This window comes from Chelmon rostratus, chromosome 17 (genome assembly GCF_017976325.1).
Source record: "Chelmon rostratus isolate fCheRos1 chromosome 17, fCheRos1.pri, whole genome shotgun sequence".
Taxonomy (NCBI): domain Eukaryota; kingdom Metazoa; phylum Chordata; class Actinopteri; order Chaetodontiformes; family Chaetodontidae; genus Chelmon; species Chelmon rostratus.
The window spans coordinates 18170638-18193623 of NC_055674.1; the positions used below are offsets into that span (position 1 = coordinate 18170638).

Here is a 22986-nt window from a genome sequence, read left to right on the forward strand (position 1 = left end):
GTGTCACAGGTAAACTACCTCTCCATTTACAGGCATAGCATGACTGGACCATCAGGCCACGACGCAGCAGCGCTGATCTAATTATGTGTGCTGCAGCATTACAAAAGACAGCAGTACTGTCTGTTTGTTTGTATTATCATAACTTTGAGTGGGTACCACATTAATGTTCAAAGGGTTGTGCTTTTTATGAGACATCCCCTCACATCAAAGACAGTAAAACACAGACCACACAAAGAGGGAGACATCCATGTCTGTACGAAGGTGCGGCTCCCCTTTTCATCAGGGGAGGACTTGCACACGATGCGGAGTCAGATGCCAGCGTTAGTCATGGGAGAAATCTTTGCGATCGTCTTTGCGAGAGAAATATTAAAAGGCGCCTGACCTTGGAAAGGAAAATGCAAAATTGCTCTAAAAATAACATCAAAAGCGGAGACCAAAATAAGAAGGAGACAACTGCCAAACCCAGAGGTGATTATTGCTCCGCCACGAACTCCCAAACATCCACGGTGCTGCTGTAGTGTGTGTGATAGATGGCAGCAGCTCAGAGGTGCCCCCGGGTCATTATTGCACAAGTTAAAAAACCTATGTTTCATCTCGTCCTTTTGGAGTGGAGTGATGAAAATACTTCCAGTCCCTGGCTTTTTAGTAGTTTCATCACGCCTCCCCTCCGCTGTCAATGACCGTGAAAAAATACCACAGGCTTATTACCTTATAGGCATTAAAACACCAGAGGCATAGATTTTTATGATTGGGTTTGTCGTGACTTATAAATGATGCTTTGTTTGGGGTCATTGTATCAGAGTGAGATCCTCTTTGTCCACCGCTGGAGGTGTCTGCATGCAGGGCATTGGCTCTTGAAGTCCCCCAGGTACTGTAGATCATCACAGTGGCTTAAAGCAGGTAAGACTTGCTGGTCCCAATCTGCACAGTGAAATGTGAAACCTGTTTCGTGGAAGTTAGATCTACTTGAGTCTGCTCGCATGAACAGTTGGCATATCTGGATCATAGTGTGTAAGAGAGAAGATGATTGTTTGCCTCCTGCTCTTAGAGGCAGATGATGTTGGGAGAGGAGGTCTTTGGAGAGGCTTTGCGTGTTTGTGCACAGGCCTTCAAATTCAGGTTGCACTATTCTGAGCTCGGGCCCGTCTGCCGCGCGCACTCATGGCCGTCTCCTCTCTGTTGAAATTGGGCCTGCTGGTGGGATTATCGCCCCCAAACAACAACAACAGGTACTTCATAACATCATCAGCACCGCTCTGAAGGCAGAGTAGGAGGCCCGCCTTCTGAGCAGAGACTTGGCTCACTCACTCCTCAGGTTGCATTAGCAGCGAGGGGGAGAGTCAGTCCTAATGCTCTCGCTCGCTGCTGCAATAAATCTGCAGTGTTTTAGTGTTAGTAAGACAGCCCCGCGTGATTAAACATTTCTATGTAGTGAGCAAAGGAGATAAGCTGTGCCGCTCTCCTCTACTTCATGGCCGAGGAATGATAGTAACAATCCAGGACACTGTAACCTGTGATAAATGCCTTTAAAGGCTTAGCTAATGAATTTCCTCTGTAGGCTGCTGGGATGACACACGCACACACACACACATGCACACACACACACACACACACACAAACACAGACACACACACACAAGATATGCTGTCTTCTTGCCTTTTTTATTCTGAATTGACAGAAATGAGCACCATGGACCAGAGGTACTTGCACCCCAGAGGATACTTTTGCAGTTGCCAGATGGTGCGTGGAAAGATTGTGGAGTAGCTTGACTAATTTGAAATAAATTTAAATTATGATGTGATTAAACATATATATGTATATACTCACAGACTGAGTCAGCAGGAAGGCCTTAACGCCACAGGTTGTGATTGAGAGTGTGTGAAAGCTTGTAAGTGGCACGGTATGAATGCAACCTTGACCAAAGCAGCGCTGACAGCTGAACTGTACAAAAAATGTAATATATCGTAGGTAACAGATAACTTCCACTGCAGTAGACGGCCGGCTTCATTAGCTGTGGGAGAAGACTGAGTCGCACTTTAATTCACTGCCCTTTAGAGAAGAAAAGTGACGCCAGCTCCTTGACACTACACCAGTCCCACATGGCTGATCTCTCCCTCACTGGACACTGAAGAGACGTATAACATCAAACTTTTTGGTGAAGGCCTGTGAAGAGTTTTTCTGTGATACAGTGGTGATTCATCCAGCTGATCTGAGGACAGCAGCGGTGGAGTGTGATTAAGTACATTAATCTATACTGTATGAGCACAGTTTTGAGGTTCTCCACCTCTCTGCACTTCTTCCTCCGCTGCTTTTTTTCTTCCTGCGTGCCTCCAGTTGAGGCTCCTTGTCATGTTTCAGATGTCTGTAAGTTGTTAGCAGCTCCACCAAAGAAACATTTCACTTCTAAACTTCTCATATGGCTCCATTTAAACGAATGTTTGGGCCCTGAAGAATATGATGACTGGACTGCACATAAAGTAGTTCAAACTAACTCCCCCTCGACCAACATGTCCCATAATGCTTCGATGGATCTGTATTAATGATGTCATGTGCCATTTTTCTGCAGATTGACTAGTTTTGCACCTCTGCTTATATACTGAAGCGGGACTTTCGATGCAGGACGGAGTATTGGCGCTTTAACTCGAGCAAAGTGCATTTTCCAGCACTCATGCAGAGTAAATTCCAAACATTTGTGTGTCGGACCGCTTGTGACCACATGAATCCAAGCCGTGCACTGCTCTCTTATCTTCTCTGTCTGCTGGAAAGTGGGAGGGGGCAGGCGCACAAACGCGAGCCCTCTTCCAGGCGAAGTTGGGCGCGATGGGAGGGGAGCGCGCAGTGCTGCAGCTGGACGGCGGAGCGTCTCGTGTTGCGCTGGGAGAGACGAGGCGCCGCGCGTGACGGCGGTGTCGGCCTGATAATGAACGCCTTCAGTAAGTGCTGGGATGGATGAGGAAGGTTTACCGTCAGCGCCGGGTGGAATAACAGTGTGCCGTTGTGCCTCCTGGCTCCGCGATGGTGTCACCTCTGCGCGCTTTTCCCTCCGCTGTCCGGACAGGGGACCCCGGCAGAGAAGTGACACACCGGCGTCGGAATTTGCACAGTTATCAGTCTGAGAATAGACGGACGAGGGAGTAGAGGCGCCGTCATGGAGAAACAGAGCAGATTCAAGGAGGAAATGCCGACATCGAAGGAGGAGAAGCGCAAAGAGAAGAAGCCCAAATCCGGGAAGCTTTTCCGAAAGAAATCGCTGAAGTCTGTGGGGAGCTTTATGAACAGAATCATCAAAACTTTGGGCACTTTCACCCACTTTGGAGACGCTGACGCGCGTGACGCGGAGGACGACGACGGGGGGTTTCGGAACGGCGCACCTTGCACCCTCAGCGCGAGCGCGGCGGTCATCAGGGAGGACGCACAGGTGTGCTGGGACCGCGCGGTGAAAAACACGTCGAGCACGTCTTCCTCCCTGTGCGCCGGCAGAGAGAAGCTCCTCTGCCACTACGGAGACAAAGTCCCCGGCGTGCTGGGGCTGAAGAACCACGGGAACACCTGCTTCATGAACGCCGTGGTCCAGTGCTTGAGCAACACGGACCTGCTCGCCGAGTACCTGGGCCTGGAGCGGTACAAGCTGGACCTGAATCCGACCAGATTAAACGGGGTGGTGAGGTGCGACGAGCCGCGGTTCGCCAAGGGAGAAGTCACGGAGCAGCTGGCATCGCTTGTCAGGGCTCTGTGGACTCTGGAGTATACCCCGCAGCTGTCTGTGGACTTCAAGGTACACTACATGTGAGCCTGAGAAACACAGTCCACAGGTGGATGTGACCTTAAGAGCAGAGCAGGTTCATGCATGAGAAGTGCTGGTAATATAAAAAAAAGGTGGTTATCACTAACTGAACACAGCCTCTTACATTATCAGTGCCTTGGCAGCGTAAGTGCAGGGTGACCTTAGTGTTCAGTCAAACATAATGACATGTTATGCACACAACATGCCATAAACAGCAGCGCCTGCCTGTAAGACAAAAGGAGGGGTGTCACAGGTCTTACATCATTTGCTGTAATTGGCAGCAGTACAGAGAGCATCCTCCTCCCTCATGCTCTAACGAGTGCACAGCGCTTTGCCCTGTGACTCCAGTGTCTTCCTGCCAGGTGATAATGAGGCTGCTGCTCTGTGTCACCGCAGGCCCGAGGGCGCCGGGGTCAGCAGGCGCCTGACCCCGGGCCGAACAAAGCCAGGCGCCGCTTCTCGAACAAACCCAGTAGGTGCGTTGGTGATTGTAAGTAAGTCATCACTTCCTGGATGCAGCAGGAACTAGATCGGCGCTTTATTTCCTCTCACGGCATGAGTGGAGCATGGGTGGCTGCTCGGCTTTACACTGCAGCGTTTATTTAGATACGTTCCCCTTGTGATGCAGAGTGCGTTGGCACAGGAAGGAGATGATTTATTAAGAATCTTCTTCCCTGAGGATCAGGGGCTGTGACAGAGCCCTATCAGGAGACCCTCAGGCTTTCCTACTCTGCCCACGCTGAAGATAGGGGAGGAAGGGGGGGGGGGGGGGGGGGTACTTTATCTGCTTGCAGCTCTTTGCTCTGGATTTCTCTGAGCCATAGTTCAAGGCAAGAAGCAGATAATATGGAGCAGCGAACAAAGAAACTCCACAATGGATCTATTCTTGGAAATGCTAATTACGGTGTAAGAAAAGGGTAGAAGTATGACTATTGACCCCTGCTGTATAGGTGCGTCTTTCTTCGCTCTTGAATATATCATATTGAGGAAGACAAAAGTTCACCTGAGAGCCAGCTAAGTGTCGGCAGTTTTTTTAAGCAGCATATGAAATGCAGACCGGATCAATTTTAACATTGATTCTTTCCCCCTCCGTCCCGTCCGCTGTGCTCTACTCTCCCTGTAAGCCCGAATCCTGACTGCCAGTAATTCCCCAATTCCAAGCTTTTCACCCCCCCACCCCCACCCCCCACCCTTCGGGTCTCAGGGGACATGAAGATCAGATGCTTTCAAGACAACAATCTGAGGGAGCAGCCTGCAAACATCTTGCCGAGATTCGGAGAAAAACACTAAACGCTACCCCCTCGTACGAGATGAGACGTTTCCTGTGTTAAAGCACACACACACACACACACACACACACACACACACACACTCTGCTGTGCCTCTTGGCTGTGGTTTGTCACCGTAGGAGGTCCAGAGTTCACGTAGCTTAGGCCTTCTGAAATTGCCTGTTGGGTAATACCACAGCTGCCTGAAGGGAGCCATTATAAAATAATCAGATAGCTCCAAGGCTTGTGTCTGAGAGGCAAAATTAGCTCCCAGTCGCAAGAACTCCAGACTGCACAAACCACTTAGAAACAATCCACCACAAAGGTCTTTAATTAAGTGCTCAATTAACCTGTTGTTGTAAGTTGATCATCAGTCGTTGCAGGCCTCTGAAAGTGAGCTGTGTTTCAGCCAGACTAAAGGGACTAAAAGTCTACCTTACCTATAGCACCCATCCTCACATCACAGGAATTTTGATAAGAAATGATGAAGGGCCAAGTGTTGAAAGGGATCTCTTTTTTTGACAATTACCCTTTCAACAGGACGTACACTGCGCAGCACTTTTCATTTTAAATGAATAATTCTGTTCATGTGCGCCTCCTCCCTAAATGAAGAATCACCGTTTGATCAAAAGTTCTTCAAAGTTAATGAATCAGCAGTGGCCTCCTCGCAGGTCAGCTGGCTGCAGAGTCCCAGGCGGGAGAACAACAAAGTCCTGTCGAATACCTGGCGCTCTGCCACATTCCAGCACCACCTGGCCTGCCGAGGTGGAGGGAGGGGAGGCGGCTTTTATAAATGTTCGCTTATACGAGATATGGCTGTGCTGCTTTGGGATGTTTTAAATCTCCTGTGCGTCCGGGGCTGGCGCTCTCACAGACGCGCCACAGATGTTGCAGCTGAAGGGGCCGAGCTTCTCCGGGCCGAGAGCAGATGTGTGCTTTCGGGATCCGGACAGGTCTTGTGCGTTTTCTGTGTCCACCGCTGGCAGGACGGTGTGTTTGCACGGAGAGGCCTGCACGGGGAACAAAGAGGGAAACTCAAACAGTTGCTCAGCAGCCAATTTATCAGTTTCCATAACGTAAGAGGCCTGAAAAAGACAGGCGTCAGGGTGAGCAGGCGTGATTACTGAACAGGAATGTCACCCTGTCTATCGATGGGCCTTTTTTGGAAGCTAATATGCTGCGACCACAGTGGCTCTTGCTCTGGTATGTGTCAATATTTGTCGTCTCCCTGTTGATCTTTAATGATTATCTACGTTGCTGGTTGCAGTTAGTCAGATGGCTCACGGAGGATGTGGAGCAGAGTGGTGACTCCTAACAAGAACGAGGCCACATGTACCCCTAATCCCACAATGCCTTGCACACAGAAAATGAATGGAGGCAAACTTTTCTTTCAGTAATCTTTAACCTGAGAAAATGTGCAGTCAAACTAGCTAGAAGTTACCAAGAAATGGTTAAAAAAGAAAGCTAACAGTAACGGATAAACAGTTGAGTGTTGGGTGAGTGGTTGAAATGGTTAAATGTAACAGATAAACACTTGAAATAGTTAACTCAGAAGTAATGGATAAATGTTAGAAATATTTACCACTGGCTAAATGATGTAGAGGATAGAAGGGAGTGTTTTCTTATTTTCTCTTTATCTTTTAGTGAGATGATTACACACATTACAAAGTGCCCAGTGGCCATTATGCCACAGAGCGCAATAAAAAAAACACAGCATTTTCCACAACCTCAATTATATCACCGAGACAATTGCCACCTTCAAAAGGCTGATGCTAATTACTGTTATTACTTTGCTGCACAACAGCTTAAGGCCAGTGTGTGTCCGTGGCTCTCATGGTTAATGTCAGAGCGTTTCTGCAGAGCAGCCCTGAGTCTTTCAAGAGCTTTCATTTAAAACAGAGGCGCTGTGCTGCAGTCAATCTGGGAACAGTTGCTTAAATGTCAAGTGTGATAGTTAGGTTATATCAGATCTGCGGTCTGGGTGGATGTATAGGACATAAACTATATTATTTGTGTGTGTGAAAATACATCCACAACATTCATACAATACATACGTTTAGGTTTATGAATGTTCTCAAAGTGAGAGCAAACCTAAAACTTTGCAGAATCAGAGGTGTGTCGTCTGTAAAGGCAAAAAGAAACGGGACAATGTTAGTGCACACGTGCAGTTTAAAAGAAGGTCACACACACTCTTGATGTAATGACAACAGTGCAGGTGGACCCAGCTGTCCGGCTCCACTGCCTGAAACAGCAGCTCTGCATTAGTTAGCCTGCCGTAGTTTGTGACCAACATACGTTAAAAGTACTGTAAGGATCCGGTGTCGGATGACAGCACTCATCGCTTTTTGGCTTTGAGGTCTGTGAGGAGGCTTCACGTTCACTTTCAAGACAAGATCAGAAAGGGGAGATTAGAGAGCTTCATTGCTCTGCCAAGACTCCACCAGCAGTTTTTTTTCCCTGTTTATGAATTTTTATGTTCACTTTTTGCACTTGTCAGTAACCACGTCTCAGTACCTACTTTGAAGAAGCAGCCCCGGCTCTCCTTCACCGAGCTGATACTGTGGTCACACTGAACGGCTCTCGTTTTGAATGCTTTGAAAGAAGAGTCGAGTGTGCTTTTTGTCTCGTCTGGTCTGTGTTTATTGTGAGGCTCTGAGCTGCTGCACTACAGGAATATTCAGCTACATGCTGCAAAGAGTGTTTTAATTCAGTGTCTGAACCAGCAGCTCTTCACTGACAGGCCTCCAGCTTCATCATCAGACATCCTACATCACCTTATGGTGTATTAGCTGTGAGAAGTGTATCACATATTAGTGCATTATGAAGCGATGATTACAGTCTGCTGTTCCCTCTGCTATAATCTCTCATCGCTGCCTTTGCTTCTCCGGGCTGCCAGCTGCGGTTCATGCAGCTAATTCCTGCCTAATTGAGTTTGGTGCCATTCACATCTGAAATCACATAATACCGTGTGTGAGCTTAAGTAGTCTTCAACCTACTTTTAAGAGAACGTTATTCAGAGCTTTTTTCTATGTCAAAAATCTCAAAATTGAGTTTCTTGAGGAGAACAAGGCAATACTTTGAGACAAAGGCATATTTTGCAAATCCAAAATGTGAAATGACTTTGCATCAGTCGGAGCGTGGGCCAGGTGGAGAGGAGGAGAGCGTGAAGAGTGTCAGTGCAAATTTGCAAATCTAGGATTCCTCTGATCAGCGTTCTGTGGAGGAGGCAGGGGTAGAGCTGCCCAGCGAGCACGCCCCAGCTGTCAAAACCAGTGCCGGGGATTCACATGCAAGGCGCTTTAGTTTGCCCAATTAATGCACTACTGTTTTTGTTTTTCCAGCGAGTCAATTTTAGGATCATCTGGATAAGACAGATATATTCATGAGTTTCAGCAGGTGAAGTGGCTCCATCATCGTAACTTCACATCAGTGCTGTTCAAGTGCTGGACCAATTTCCCCGCTTATGAAATGCACTAAATCAACCAAACAGTGATAATTATGTAGCTGTAGAAAAAAGACACTTTCATCACGTGTGCTTTTCCCCCTCTCCAGACTATAGTGTCCAAGTATGGATCACAGTTTCGTGGCAACTCCCAACACGACGCCCTGGAGTTCCTCCTGTGGCTGCTGGACCGCGTCCATGAAGACGTCAACCTGGCCTCCCACAACAACAACAACAAGGCCAAAGGTCCCGGGAAGGTAAGAACCTGCAGGGCTGCCGGCTCATTTAGCAGCAGGCGACATGATAATTCTGCTGTCACTGATCGGGAAACAGGCAGCCCCCTTATAGTAACAAAATGAAGGTTCAAACCGCATGCTGAATTGATGCATAACTAATACATGACTCATTATGATTAAATACAGTGATGCATTATACAAGAGCGCCTGTGGCTTGATATATAGTGAAATCATTATTAGTTCTTGTGATTATAAAAAATCGAATAGATCATCGTTTTATGAACGATAACTCACTCTCAAGACACATTAATTAACATGAAATCATGTTATTTTCAAACAGGTTAGTGTCTCAGACCAGTGCATTTCATTTTCTAACTATTGTCACATTCATATTCATATGAACATTGCTGCATGTTCAAGCCAGCGTTCTTGCCTGAATCAAGGTAATGTGTAGCTAATGATATTTGTAACATACAACATGCACAGAACACACTGATGTCCATGTTTTTGTTATTATCAAGCTAACACGTCTAACTTCCTTCATGAGGATGTCCAGGGTTTTTTTTTTCTTTGTTTTCGATAATTCAGCAGATAGAGACATTATAGCAAACTCTCCAGAGGTTATCGGCGGGTCTCAGGCTTCGTTCTGCAATGCAGTTTTCATGCCGCTGAAACCGGCGCGCCAGTCGAAGCTGTGCAACGTTGTTCTGTGTCTCAATGCATCGCCTGTGGACAAGCAGAGTACAAGTGTGGCGATTTGGTGTTTGATTTGCTCTCAGCACGCCGTCTCCTGGAGGCTGGCCTGCAGGCGCGCTGCATCCTGATACTCCTTGAATGGAACTTTGAACTGCTCCGCTGTGAGCCATTAAGGCAGAATTTTCATGTATAATTAAACACATGTTTTTACTTTTGAAACAGACATCCTTCTTTTTTGTAGCTTTATCGGGGTGATAACCAGTGGCATAATTTATGAGAAGCGCTATACTTGCTGTCGGTGAGTCATTGCAAATAAATCCACTCAAACTCAGTGCCCTTTGTCTCCCGAGGCGCTAACTGCAGAGATTCATTCTGTTGTTTCATCATTTTGGGATCGGGAGATATCAAGATCAGGAAGTCTCACCCTCCTGAGGCTATACATTGGATAATTTAAGACATAACATCCCTTTTTCTGCGGTGCTGGTATGACCCACATGCAACCTTGCATTGAATACTACCATTAAAAAGGAAAGCTTTTTCCTTTCTGAAAGGAGCAGGAGTGTATACACAACATAAAGCACGAACAACCAAGGTTATATTGAAGGTTTTGGGTCCGTGGAAGTTCGCTCCTCCGTTCAACTGCAGCTGACGCTCAGTCCTCCATTAGCATGTGAGTGATTAAATGAGGCGGTTAGACAAGTTAAGAGATAGTGATAGACGTGAGTGTGTGACTGTCACCTTCATCATCCATGGGTGTCCAGCTCCCCGTATCAATGAAAATCTTGCTTGACAACTCCCCCAGGTTCTGTACGTTCGTATTGTTCCTGCAGAATATCACATGAACCGAATCTCCTTGTGAGTTGCCCTTTAATTCCGGATAAGAGTGAACGATGGGGTGAGTTTTGGGAATAAGGGGGAGTCTGGACTGTGTCTTTGAGCGCACATGGCTCCGCAGAGGACATGACAGGAGGTTAGGACTGGAGAGCTGCTGATAAGGTCTGTCATGATGAGTCTGCAGCACCCCGGGGAAAATGTCGCCGCACCTTGTTAACACCCAAGGAGCCGGTGAGGTGTGGAGGACATAAACCTTTAAAAAGATAATCCTGGATCCTGCTATACGATGGTTTCAGCATCGCGACTTATTTGATATAGGAGCGCGAGTGTCCTTTCTCTCAGCACTTAGCCTTCTTCCCAGTGAGACTAGAGACAGCGGATTTAACGTCGAACAAAAATCCTGTCCCCGATTGGACGAAAGCCAACACAAAGTGGAGTGAACACAAGTGGAGATGACGTCAGCTGATGCCAATGAGGCTAAAGTCGGGAAGCTCCAATTCTAAAATACAAGAAGTGACCATTTCAGGCAGGATGAAAGCAAGGCTTCCAAAACCCACTTGTGCACTGGAACCAACACATAATTGGCACTTTGGAGACTTACAGCAATGACAGTAAAATGTAATGTCAGAAACGAGCAGATCAGTAACAGTGGTAACAGTGAAGGGCAGCAGAATGACCGTAGGGGTGGTAATGCCAGTAAGTCTGTCAGTCCACCACTTTGGCCCAGACTGAAATATCTCAACTGTTAGAATGATTGCCATGAAATTTTGACACTCATGGTCCTCAGAGGATGAACCACACTGACTTCCAACTAGCTCTGCCACGAGGCTGGCATTTGTTTTTTTTTTTTTGTGACATGCTTCAAAAACAATTGGCTCAACTGCCATGAAATCTGGCACAGATATCCACGGAGCCCAGAGGATGAGTCCTGATGGTTTTGGTGAGCCTCCAACTTTCAAATTAGTGCCTCCAAGGAGTCCAAGGAGGAAGTCAGTGTCTTCACCTATCCAGTGAAATATCTCAATATTTAATAGTTGGATCGGCACCAACATTTGCTCCAGAGATGAATCCAGATGACTTTGATGAAACCCTAACTTTCTGTCCCAGGCATTTTTGGTTTTGACTTTTTTTGCCATGAAATTTGGCGCGCACATTTGTGTGGTCCTCAGGGAAATCCTCTAACTTTTCATTTAGCAACATCACCAAGTAAAATTGGAATTGCGCCCAGTACTTTGGTTAATGACCAAATACCTGCAAATCTAATGAGATGCCCGGTAGCTTCAGCTGTGCTTTGTGTCGAGTGCTGATTAGCAAAGCCTGGAAAGGTTCAGGTTTGGTGACTGCATCTCTGAGATGAGATGATTCACACTGTGTTGACTCAGTATGCGATCAATGCATTTTACGATATAGTGATGCAATGATGACATCCTTTGCAAAGTACGTCACAGTTGCAGCATAAGTGCATTAATGCAGCATGATGCTTGGTACAACCTGTAGATCTTAAGTTGCTGGAGGTACAGCTTTGTATGAAAAGGTTTGCTATGCAGGAATTGTTGATTGCTCTTAACACATCATTCAAACCCTTCCTCTCTGGCTCCCTGGCAAGCTGCTATTGTAGGAATGCTACATTTCGTGTAGTGGAAAGGCAGAGCGAGCTAACTAAGCTAACCACCAGTACCTCCCTGTCATCCAGAAAACATGCCAACACCATATTGCTCCTCATCCCCATCCTCTCCTTCAGTGCTCAGCAGCGAGTGAAAGCCAAATAGCAAAATAAGATAAAAATAAGAAGGCAGAGGGCAGGGCCTCTGCAGATAAACGCACCACCACATACTTCTAGTGGCTCATAAGTGAGTTTATACATTGTTTTTTAGGAAAATCCTGCATAGTCTAGCTTTAAACAGCTCATTAGCCTCATTGTACTGTACAGTCTATGATTAGGCCATTCCCTTGTTAATCTGTGTGCCATTTTTTGTAAACCTCTGACATGTTTAATTAGGGATCATTTCGGTAGCATACACTGCTGTAACAGAATATTCTGCACGAATAAATAGCCCTTGCAGTGAGTGAGAGAGAGTGAAGAGGAGAGCAGCACTATGGCCTCTGTCCAGAGCAGAAAATCTCTTGTGACAGTTGTCTCTTATGTTTGTCCAGGCCTTGTGCCATCAGCCAGTGTGGGCTCTTTGCAAACACCAAGGTTGTCATGGATTTTGGTTTTATCAGTGAGGAAACATGCAGGCAGATAGGCCTCTGCTCAGTATCAGGAACAGGGGGGAAATAATACCAGTAATTCTGTCTCCCTGTGAATCATAGCCTGCTCCTTGCCTCATTCTCTGCTTTGTCCCTTTCAAAGCTCTTACACACTGTACCTCTGTAAGAATGTACAGTAAAGCTGTGGTATGCAGTCTATCACTACCCCACCCACAAAGGAGCTTTGTGAGGGGCAGCGAGGGCCTCACAGAGGGCAGGAGAAGGCCGGCTGCAAGAAAAATGTCTAAATCGCACCCCTCTTAAACTTTCAGCATCATTTTCGGTCCGTGGTGGTTTGTTTGCTTGTTTGCTTGCGGGTTCACCTTGGTGTTAATCTCCTCTGCTGCAACCCTGCCAGAGCTGTGGTGGCGCTGGCTGGCTGGCAGAGTCATCCGGGGTCACAGCCAGGCTGATGGGAGGCGTCAGCCCCCTTTTACCAGTCCACGCACGTCCCCACTCACAGCCAAGGAGTCTGCAAGCTCCATCCTCTTACGCTGCTAATTCAGGCGCCTGTGGGCCCATGCTAATTGTTTTTGAGCATGTGTTATTAGTTAGCATTTAGGACTTGAGAGCCAGAGCCCAAACAGAAAGTTAGGAAGAGGGACCCTGAAACACCCACCCCCCTCCCCTTCGCTCCCTCTCTCCATCCACAGCCTCCTTGGGCTGGCTATGTAGTCACAAGCACTGAGTGTCAGAGTAGTTGGAGCTGAAGTATCTTGTATTTGTAATGGATGGTGACAGTTCACAATCATTTACCGCTGACTCCCCACGGCTCTGACTCATGTAGCGTACATTCTCTGTTGGTTTGTTGATGATCACTTAGGAAACACAGTGCAAGTGTGAAGCTCTCTCTCTCTCTCTCTCTCTCCCTCTCTCGGCTCTATGAATGTGGCCCTTTGTAAATGGCAGGAATAAAGAGACACTTGTTGTGTAGCCCCAGTGCAGAGATGGAGAGGTGAGAGCGAGTTCTCTGCAATAGTGTGGCAGCGGGTGGGGGAACAGTGAGCAGCAGTGACAGCCAGAGAGATGGAGAAACAGAGAGAGAAATTACCCCTTTGGTTCTACGTAGCAAAAGCTGCAGTGGAAGCTTTAGATTGTGGATGTTTCTGCTTTACAAATGTGTCTGGTCCAGCAAAGGCAGGATCTCTCTCCACAGACTGGAGACGACCTAAAGACTGAACTGCACTTCACTTATCATCATCTCAACAACAGGAAAAATGCATGTGAAAGTTTTTGCCTGTTCCCACAAGTGACTGGAAATACTTTAAAAAGTCTCACAATGGAAGAACAATACTTTATATTGAGAGCAGATGCAAATGTCAAGAATTTCCTTAATGGATTATTAAATGTGTAAGCGATCGAAAATCGCTGCAAAGTGCAAGTAAATTAGGCATTTGAGCAATGAATTAAACATCATTGAAATTATGACACCAAACTAATGCCTTCACTTAAAATTGCGGTGCTCCGACTCTCTTCTGTCACCATTCAACAAATGCCCCAAGTTAAAATATTATCGCTGCACAACTTTCAGGCTTTATTGGAGGGCATAAATTAGATGAGCCTGAGCATGCTGGGCAGAGTAGTACATAATATTCTAACCCCAACAAAACGGGCCATAGCTTGAAAAGATGTTATCCAGTAAACATAAAACAGGTTATGCCAATCTCAGACTGTAGTTTTACGGAGAGAAGAAGTTTGCTTTAGCTTCTGGCCTGCAGTGTTGAGCAGCTTAGCTTCTTCTGTTGAAGCTGGTATTTTGGCATTAGCATGAGCCTCTGGACAGCTAGCTCAACTGGTTACTTCAGGGGAGTTTACTGTCTGTCACACTGGCCTCAGTTGGGTGTCATATAAAAATAAAACCAACACATTTTTTCTGTTACATCCTAAAACCAATAAAACCAATAAAACTACACATGAATAGTCATAGTTTGCTGTTTTATGTGCTGTGCTGCTAGCTCGCTCGCTAACATGATAACAACACGAACAACAGGGTACCAAACCAACATGATGTATGATATGTGTCATTTAGGAGTTGGATTTAGCATTTGAGTCACTTAACAAAAGTTGTGAAAAGTTTCCAAATAAATGTAGCTAAATCAGTTGTTAGGTGCTGTTTGAGAAAATGCTGGGAAATCTGAAAAGTTGCTAAATCTAGTGACAAAGTTGCTGAATTGGCCTCACTCCACTTAGTGGCACAATCCGGTACTACACCGAAAGCAGAGTACAGTTTTCTGTTCATACCACACGTCCCTCATGTTGTGTCGCTAGTTCATATTGATTTGAATTTATTCGATTATTAATACCAATTACCAATAAAACAATAATCAATTAATCATTGCAGTCCTGATGTAAGTGAGTAGTATCTGTGGAGCAGCTCAGTAGGTTTGTGCTGTACGTTCTCTTGACTTAATGATATTGGCTGATAAGCCTGGTCCTCCTCCTCCTACACAGCAACAGCACAACAATCACAATGTGGCCCTTCTTTGTTCATCACTTGTGCTCTCGTTCCCATCCTCTGCCTGCACATTTGATTTGTATCATGTGGGTGGTTGTGTACTGAAATTAGACACTGCATCCAGACAGTGACCCAGACGCTGCACCGAGGTTTCATACTTCTTTTCACTTATTCTAGCAGTACATGACCATAAATGCACCTCTAAACCCACAGCCGAGCAGTGCTGTTGCCTGTGTGTGGTCAGTGCCGCTCCCCTCTCTTGTCAGGGCTGGATGCGAAGAGTTCTGTTGCGATTCTTGTGTGTTTTAGGCTGTGTGTGTGTGTGTGTGTTTCCTCTCTGCTCTGCCTTTGATTCTGTCTGCCCTGCCAAGCTGAAATGGCTTCCTGTGGCTCAGAGCCACCCAGCTGGAAAAGCAGCTTGGAGGGAAGGGTCCGAATATGACCACTCTGTGTTTGAGGTCCTCCGTCACCTCCGACACAGATCGGTGTTGATTGGCCGAGAGCCTTGACCCCCCAACAGATGCTGAGACGAGAGCTGTCTGTGTGTAGAAATAAGTGTAAAATGAACTTAATGTGTTCATCTAAATATAGTTGAAATATATCTCTCTCAGTCATGGAGGTTGAATTTTCTTGCTTCCTAAAAAAGGGAGCTGGTTTTACTGGCTGGGGTTGCTCACTGTGGCACAGACACAATTAAGCTGCAACCGTCTGACTGCTCCAGACAACACAATGCATCACCGCTGGTTTAAAGAACAGTTAAAGGACATTTCTATAAACAGCACTCTGCAGGGAGCCCAACCCAGAAAACATTTTCTCATTAAGTTCTGGAGAGCTTTAAAATAAAAGGAAACAAAATTACCATTTGCTTTTATGGGATTTTGACTTCTCAGAGAGGCTGCGTGGTGCAATTGCTTGAAAAGTCAAATATTCTCCAGTTAAAAGTACAAATCAGCAGCACACAAAGCCTTAAGAGTCTTTGTTTGAACTCTCGTAGATCTGTCTTCAAACGTGCTTCGCCTGAGAAGAACGAAGTTGTTTTGCAAAGAAACATAGTTTAATCAACAGATTCTTTATTTCATATAAAGAAATTCCCTCACACACAATTATTCCCAATCTGGCTGAGTCTGATTGGCAGACGGTGCCGACCCCAACAATTTAAGTGATTCAGATTTGCTGAGTGGAGGCTTTCCAGAGAGTGTGTCAATTCAATTGGCTGAAACCAGGCTGACTGGAATGATTTAAACAGTTGTTGATAGATATAATTTAAGCAGCGGGACGTGCCTGTCACGCCAAGTCCAGTTTTAATGTGTTATTTTGAGTTAAATTGAATCTGCCCGTTAAGATGAATGGATTTTTTAAAAAAGCAATAATTATCAATCCGGCCTCACCAACAAATGCCAGTTGAGAGAGAGAGCTTTCATCATAGAGGGAGGTTTGTATTTCTGCATTACGCCTTAAATCCCGAACACGTTCACTGCTGTTTGTGATGGCCATTAAAACTCCACCTCACCGGCAGGTACGAGAGGCTCCCGTGCGTCTCCGCTGATTGATGTGTGTAGTCATTTCCTCCTCATCTGTGTCACCACAGTCGTCAGCGGCAGCCGCAGAAGCAGGAGGGTAATAACAAACCTGGTCGGCTCAGGAGGACAACCTGCCTTCATTTGAATTAATTTCCCCCTCAGCCTCTGCTGCTGCTCTCTTTAAAGGTGGGATAAATCTTCTTAAGAGATGCCTCACAAAGTCGTATTCACCAAGACCATTCCCAGTGAATTTCTCCCAAGTTTATTTTTAGATTTTAAGAGAATGCTGTTTAAACAGTCAGCGTCTGCGTTGTGTCCTCTTTCTCTTTGAGAGGAGCACTGCAGTGGAGAGGAAGATACACGTGGCATCAGTGAACGCTGATTGGCTCCACTGGACCCAGTGAGATCATATGTTTGATATAAGTTGCTGAAAAATCATTTCACTATTTTGTTTTCTCTGGTTTTCATGTCAGAAAGGATTCGCAAGTTAGCATATCCTGCTTTATTAATGGTCTACCCAGTGTCCCAACTTTATTTTGAATGGGGGTTGTAGCAGGTAGAGGTCGTCATGGGTCCCAAAACCCGAGAAGGCCTGGAAATGTTCTCCCAGGAACCAAAATGGATCCAGCTATATTTGAAAGGTGAGACCTGGACCCATGCAGAAAAAAGAAAAGCCACAACCGATCAGCACTCATCTCACAGCTGATTGGTGTTAACAAGTTAACCATATTGTACAGCTGTAAAAACAGAACTTTGTGTGGTACCTGAGGTAACGCTACCAGCCTGGCTGTGTAGAATTCTGGTAAAATACATCCAGGTTTTCTGTTATTCCTCTTGCTCTCATTCCTCCCTTGTTATTTCATCTTAAAAGTCCACTCGCTGTCGCGGCTTTGCAGTTTTGAGCACTGAGAATAAGAAAGACAACTTTAATGGTTTGGCCGTTTGAGCTATAGTAATGATCGTTCGTTTGTTGCCACGGCTACTATCATCTGTGCTCTCCAAGGCGACTCTGTTGTGGCTCTTGTTGTTTTCACCTTATTTCCCAGCCTGCACTTTCTCATCCTAATGTTACAATGTTATGCACACAGAGCACTTCCATCAGTATCAGTGCTGTCTGACCACAGCCAGGTCTACTTGGATCCACACGGGTATTAAACATGATGTCAAACAGTTATGCAACGGGACCCAACCTGGACCAAACCCGTACGGATCCTGGCTCTGGTCTCGGGTCCTCAGGTTTCTCAGGTCCTACCTGGGAGGATATCATTACATAATTGCGTCATTGCAGTGCATCGACCTCATAACAACAGAAACACCCTCATGTGTTTTTGCCTGTGCATGGCTCTTTTTCCCATTACCACCAAAGAACGGAGCTCCTCCAGTGTGAGTTTTCATTTCATTGATGCAAAGTGATCAGCATTAACAAGACAGACGGACATGAGAGAACTATACATCATCTTATTAAACACAGAAAACAAATGAGCATAATTAGAAAAAATTATGTCAAAGTATTCCATTAAGAAGGTTTTTATTGGTCCTGATGTGGCGCAACTGTACCTTTGTATGACAAACTCATACAGCTGGATCCCATCCCAGCACGCACTGGACCAATCCAGTCCTCAACAAAGTGCCAGTCCACTGCAGGTGGAGTATTTGAAGGCAGACACTCACATTCACCCAAACTCAAATTCATACCTGTGAGCAATTTAGCATCTGCAGTCCATTTTTTGGATGGTGGTAAGAAACCCAGCAGGACATGTGAACTCAGACAGAGATAAGACAGTGGCAGGTAATAAAGTCTGGGTCATTTCTACGAGGTAACTAACTGCTGAGAACAAGCAGCGTTCAGAAAAACGTTGCTGCCAAGACTCATCACATTGTTCTCATGTCTGAAGTTACTTCTTTTATTATTATATTTCCTCAAACTCTGTGTTCGCAGCCTCAGCCAGCGTCCTCTATGACTCAGTCTTAGGTCAGATTGTTTGAGCGGTTAGTAAAGGGTTTTTGGTTAAGTCGATGTCATGTTCAGTCATCGCTCAACGGTCGGCTCGTGTCCTGCTTTTAAAATGTGACTCATTTATATCGCACCCAAGACAAAAGAATATTTGCAACATGTTGTCATACGTTCTGTCAGCGCGGCTGCTTGTGCACACGCCGTCAGTCAGGAAGTGTGTTGACAGCGCATCACCACTTTTCAAGCCACAAGAACGGAGCCTCCCTCCTGACCAGCTTCTCATCTTGGCTTCCTCATGTCTTTGTTCCTGTCGCCGTGTCTGTCTGATCCATCACATTTTTTTTCCCCTCTGTCTCATTTCATTTCTCTTGTTGAAAGCCCTTTCATTTCCATCTGGCGATGATGAAATTCATTTTGAGGCCTGTGCTCTCTTGTCATTAGGTTCTTGCTCTCAGGCTAGCAGATGCAGCAGACACGCTGCCTCCACAATGGCTTCCTCCTCTCATCTCTCACCTTCAGAGAGCAGGATTCAACGAACTGCCTTTGACCGGCCTCCCGCGATGAACGGGACACCCCGGCTACCAGTGTAGAGTCGTCAAAACCGTCATACTTCATTTTCATTTTCGACTGACACAAGGACAGCCTTGTCCTTTTGAAGAAGTAGTTTTTGATTTTTTTCCCCCCATGATTTCTACCAGCAGGTCCCTGATGTCCTTCCAAAACCTCGTCCTTTTTGAGGACATCCTTGTTAAAAAGGTGCTGTGGATCATATAAGTCGTGCCTCATCTCACCCTCATAAATTAGTCTCTTGTTGTCTATTTTTGCTGCTGACTGGAGGAGTAAAGAAAATGTTAAGGACGGTAGTGGAGATTTTGATCAATGACATTAGGTTGGAGTTGGGGAAAGCGTGCAAAACTTGCATGCAGGACAGATGGGTATTTTCGGATCGATTCTTTGAACAAGCCTGCCACGATTACAATTTCAATTTCATTCAGTTAACTTAAAGAGCCCTCATGCACACAAACGTATGCTCATCTTTAACTTGATTGTACTTACAGTAGTAAGGCCCCAGAGTATAAAGTAGATCACAAAAACTGTTCTGAGTTGCAACAAAGGGATCATTAAAGACGATAGGACTCACTGTCTGGAGACCATGAATGCACAACATGTGGTGTTACATTAATGCAACAAGTAGACATTAAGATGTGGATATCTGTACCTAATTTTATGGCAATACATCCAGTCATTGTCAAGACATGTTGCTAAAAAACACAAATGTCAAACTCATGGTGGCGCCAGTGGAAAAGTCAGGCGATCACCAACATCAGTAGGCTTCATCCTCTGGGGACCATGAATGTCTGTTCAAAATGTCATGGTCAGCCATCCAATAGCTGATGGACTGAAGTGGTGGACTGACAGTATCCGTACAGCCATTTCACTAGCATGGACAACAGCTGCTCAGTAATCATGCGCTTTACACCCAAAATACATATTTTACATAGTTGGAGTTTCAGCGTGGCAGCTTTAGCACCTTGGAAACATTTTAAGGATGATCTTCAAGTGCTTCCAGGGCGGCCTCAACTGCTTGGCAACTCACCTTCGCTCTGTACACGAACTTGACTCTGCGACACTCCATTGATCACTTTGGGAGAAATTCATTGTGTTGTTTGTTCCTTGGCACAGGGAGGTCGGAGCACAGGCCAGGCTCCGTGGAGCCGGTAAGGAATTTGGTATTTTGCTCAAAGGCGGCTTGAGCAAAATATATGAGGTGGATGCATGCTCACGCTCTCACCATGGTGGCTGCAGATGGCGGCGTAATGCCAAAATACATCTTTTTCTGTGGTTTAATGCAACCTGAGGAGCATTATACATACTTTGTAGATGCACTATTGTTATACAGTACATATGTTCTCAGAGCCGTTATAAAGATACCACGTATGACCTCACTGGTAGCTGACTTATAGACAGATGTACTGACATACTTGAGGGCCAGTCTGCCCTTCACCCTGTCCTGTCAGTCAATGTGATCGAACTTAACACACACAGCAGCACAGCTACTGCACAGTCATCCACTCACAACCCTGAGGTCAGCCCAAGTTCACGCGCTGTTGTATGGGCACTCTGCATGTTCATACAGATGCACCCCACCCGGAGCGATCAGCCGCTGGGGATGACGGGCCGAGGGGTCAGAGAGAAAAGCTTCCATCCTCAGTGTCATTGGGACTATTTATAGAGAGGTGCGCACGCGACAGGAGGCAGCGTCGAAGGAGACTGTCCATTATTTATCAACGCCCCGTGTGTCGGCTTCATGTACTACTTTGACTCTCTGAGCCATCCGGTTACTCAATAACACTCTTTTTCCCTCGCTCTCTCCATCTGTCCATATATGGACACACACACACACACACACACACACACATGCAGTGTCTCTCGGCCTGCCCCACATCTCCGTCTCTCCTCATGCGTCTCTCTCTTTCTGTTACGATCACCGCGGGGATTTAGGTGCTGTTGAGTCTTGTTCTCAATCACTCCACTATAGTGCTTTTCTCCAGCAGCAGCACATGTCCATCCCTGTGTTTCCGCGGCTTGTTTAAATTATTCACATCAGGGCCATTACTGGGAACGCTCGCCCCCCACCCGCACCCACCCTCTTTTTACGATCTATCTAAACCCATCAGGATGAGACAGGTGGTCTGTGAGGATTGGGGGTCCACATTTCCTGGATTTTCACCGCAGTCAAGTGAGAGTGCCTGAGTTCCTTTACAGTGGATCTGCTCACGGAGATGAATCACTCCCAGCAACATTTTTGGGGTGAATTATTGAAAGCCTCCCCGCTGGGACGGAGTGCACCGTTAATCTGTACGATTTCAGGCTTTTCGTGCCGACGTACCAATGACCGGGAGTCAACAGTCTTGGATTTAACAGAGACTTGGTGGTGAGCTGCTCATCTGTGTTTGCATCCTCGCTGCTGAAATGGAGAATGAGTAAACGCAGTGCTGTTTCCAAGGCTGCCAAATCTCTTTTTAATAACATTGATCTCAGTGTGGGAAAGTTCTCTGAGCAAAATAAAAAGCCTCAGTAAGTAATTTCTCAGCAGATAACAGAAGGAGCATTTTCCTATTTCGTCAATATTGTGCTTATGTTCATATTCATTTTGATATTAATGGGGAAATAAAGAATCCTTATATTATGTTTGTCTGTCAGAACGAGTGACTATCTAAAAAGCACCATTTCCAGTCAGTGTCAGTGCATTTCAGACTATGATTCCTATTAAAATACGCTCATATCAGCTGGTGCTCTCCACTGTTCGATGAAACTGACTCTTCTGAGGCAGCTGTCTGATCTTCAGCAGCCAGCTGCACAACAATGTGCTCATCAAGTCTCGCCCCCTCCATCAATCTGGCCCCTCTCTCTCCCCCTTTAAGTCAGCTTAAAAATCACAGTCTATGAACTCTGGCCTCCCGCTGACAGTGCTGAGCCAGCGGCCAGACTCCAGCCCACCACTCGGCTGCGTGCTGTATCTTTGTCATTTATCTAAATCCCGGAAATCAATTACAGCGCGCTAAGGTGCCAGGGTGAGGGATTTGAGTTTTAATTTTCTCCTTGCTCCTCGGGCACTGGCACACGCCCCTATCCTGGCATTGAGGCTTATGGATTAAGCAGAGGTAGACAATTCTCTGGCTTTACATATCTTGGATATTCGCAGCTGCACATTTTTTCTGTTTATATTTCTCCATGTTACCTTTTCAGATACAGAGTTGTTATGGTCTGGCCACGAAATAGTGCAGATCCATTTCATTTCTGGATATTCAGGCCTGAGTTACAACTCGCCGCTGTTCCATAAATATTCCGTAAACCTCATTATAAAAGTTTGTTTGCAAAGTTTATAACGTGTGCTGTTACAACCCCCCTCTTTGCTGCAGAGTTTTATTGTCTTTTTAAGGAGTCTGAAGTCATTCAGGGTTGCTCGCTTAATGTGGACGCACCTGTTACACCGCAGTAAAACTGGATTTCGCTTCTCCATTTATTTTAGGAGCGAAGCGATGCGCTCTCGTGTCTGATCTTTTTCCCGCCGTAGTTATCCTGGCAGGAGAAGCACAGGTGGAGCTACTAACATTAACGATGGCGCTGTTGTATTAAGTGTTCCAGGAAGCCTCTTCAGTGAGCCAGCATGCGCAATACCAAACCCTGGAAGTGGCTCACCATGTCTGCCGTGAGAAGGTCTACTGTCTGTCGTTTTTGCAAAGTCTGCTTGAACGATGCACGCAAAACTCAGAAGTTGTACAAACAAATCTGGCAATATGGACTGAAATCTCCATATTTAAAGAATCATCCCTGCCTGATGAAGATCGGCTCATCACTCTGTCTTCAAGTGCTTAGAACAGCTACTGTACACTTTTGCCTTCTGGCATGGTTGGACAACGCACTGCACAAACTAGTGTGACCTTTCAGCCTCTACCTGGCCAAGATTAGGCCTCAGTGTCTCCTACTCTGCATTTCCTGGTTTTTTGGTTTGGTGTATCATTTTGCGGCCTAGGTAGTTCAAA

The 22986-nt window shown here is 46.0% G+C and overlaps 1 protein-coding gene across 1 annotated transcript in view; it reads left to right on the plus strand.

Moving 5' to 3' along the window:
- Positions 1-3119: 3119 nt before the first annotated feature.
- The window catches only part of LOC121620926 (ubiquitin carboxyl-terminal hydrolase 43-like), a 61835-nt gene continuing 41968 nt past the window's right edge, over positions 3120-22986 (plus strand). Inside the window, exons 1-2 of the mRNA XM_041957179.1 lie at positions 3120-3775; positions 8605-8751. Of these exons, the coding sequence (XP_041813113.1) occupies positions 3149-3775; positions 8605-8751 (774 nt within the window). The 5' untranslated portion in view covers positions 3120-3148. The remainder of the gene's footprint in view (positions 3776-8604; positions 8752-22986) is intronic.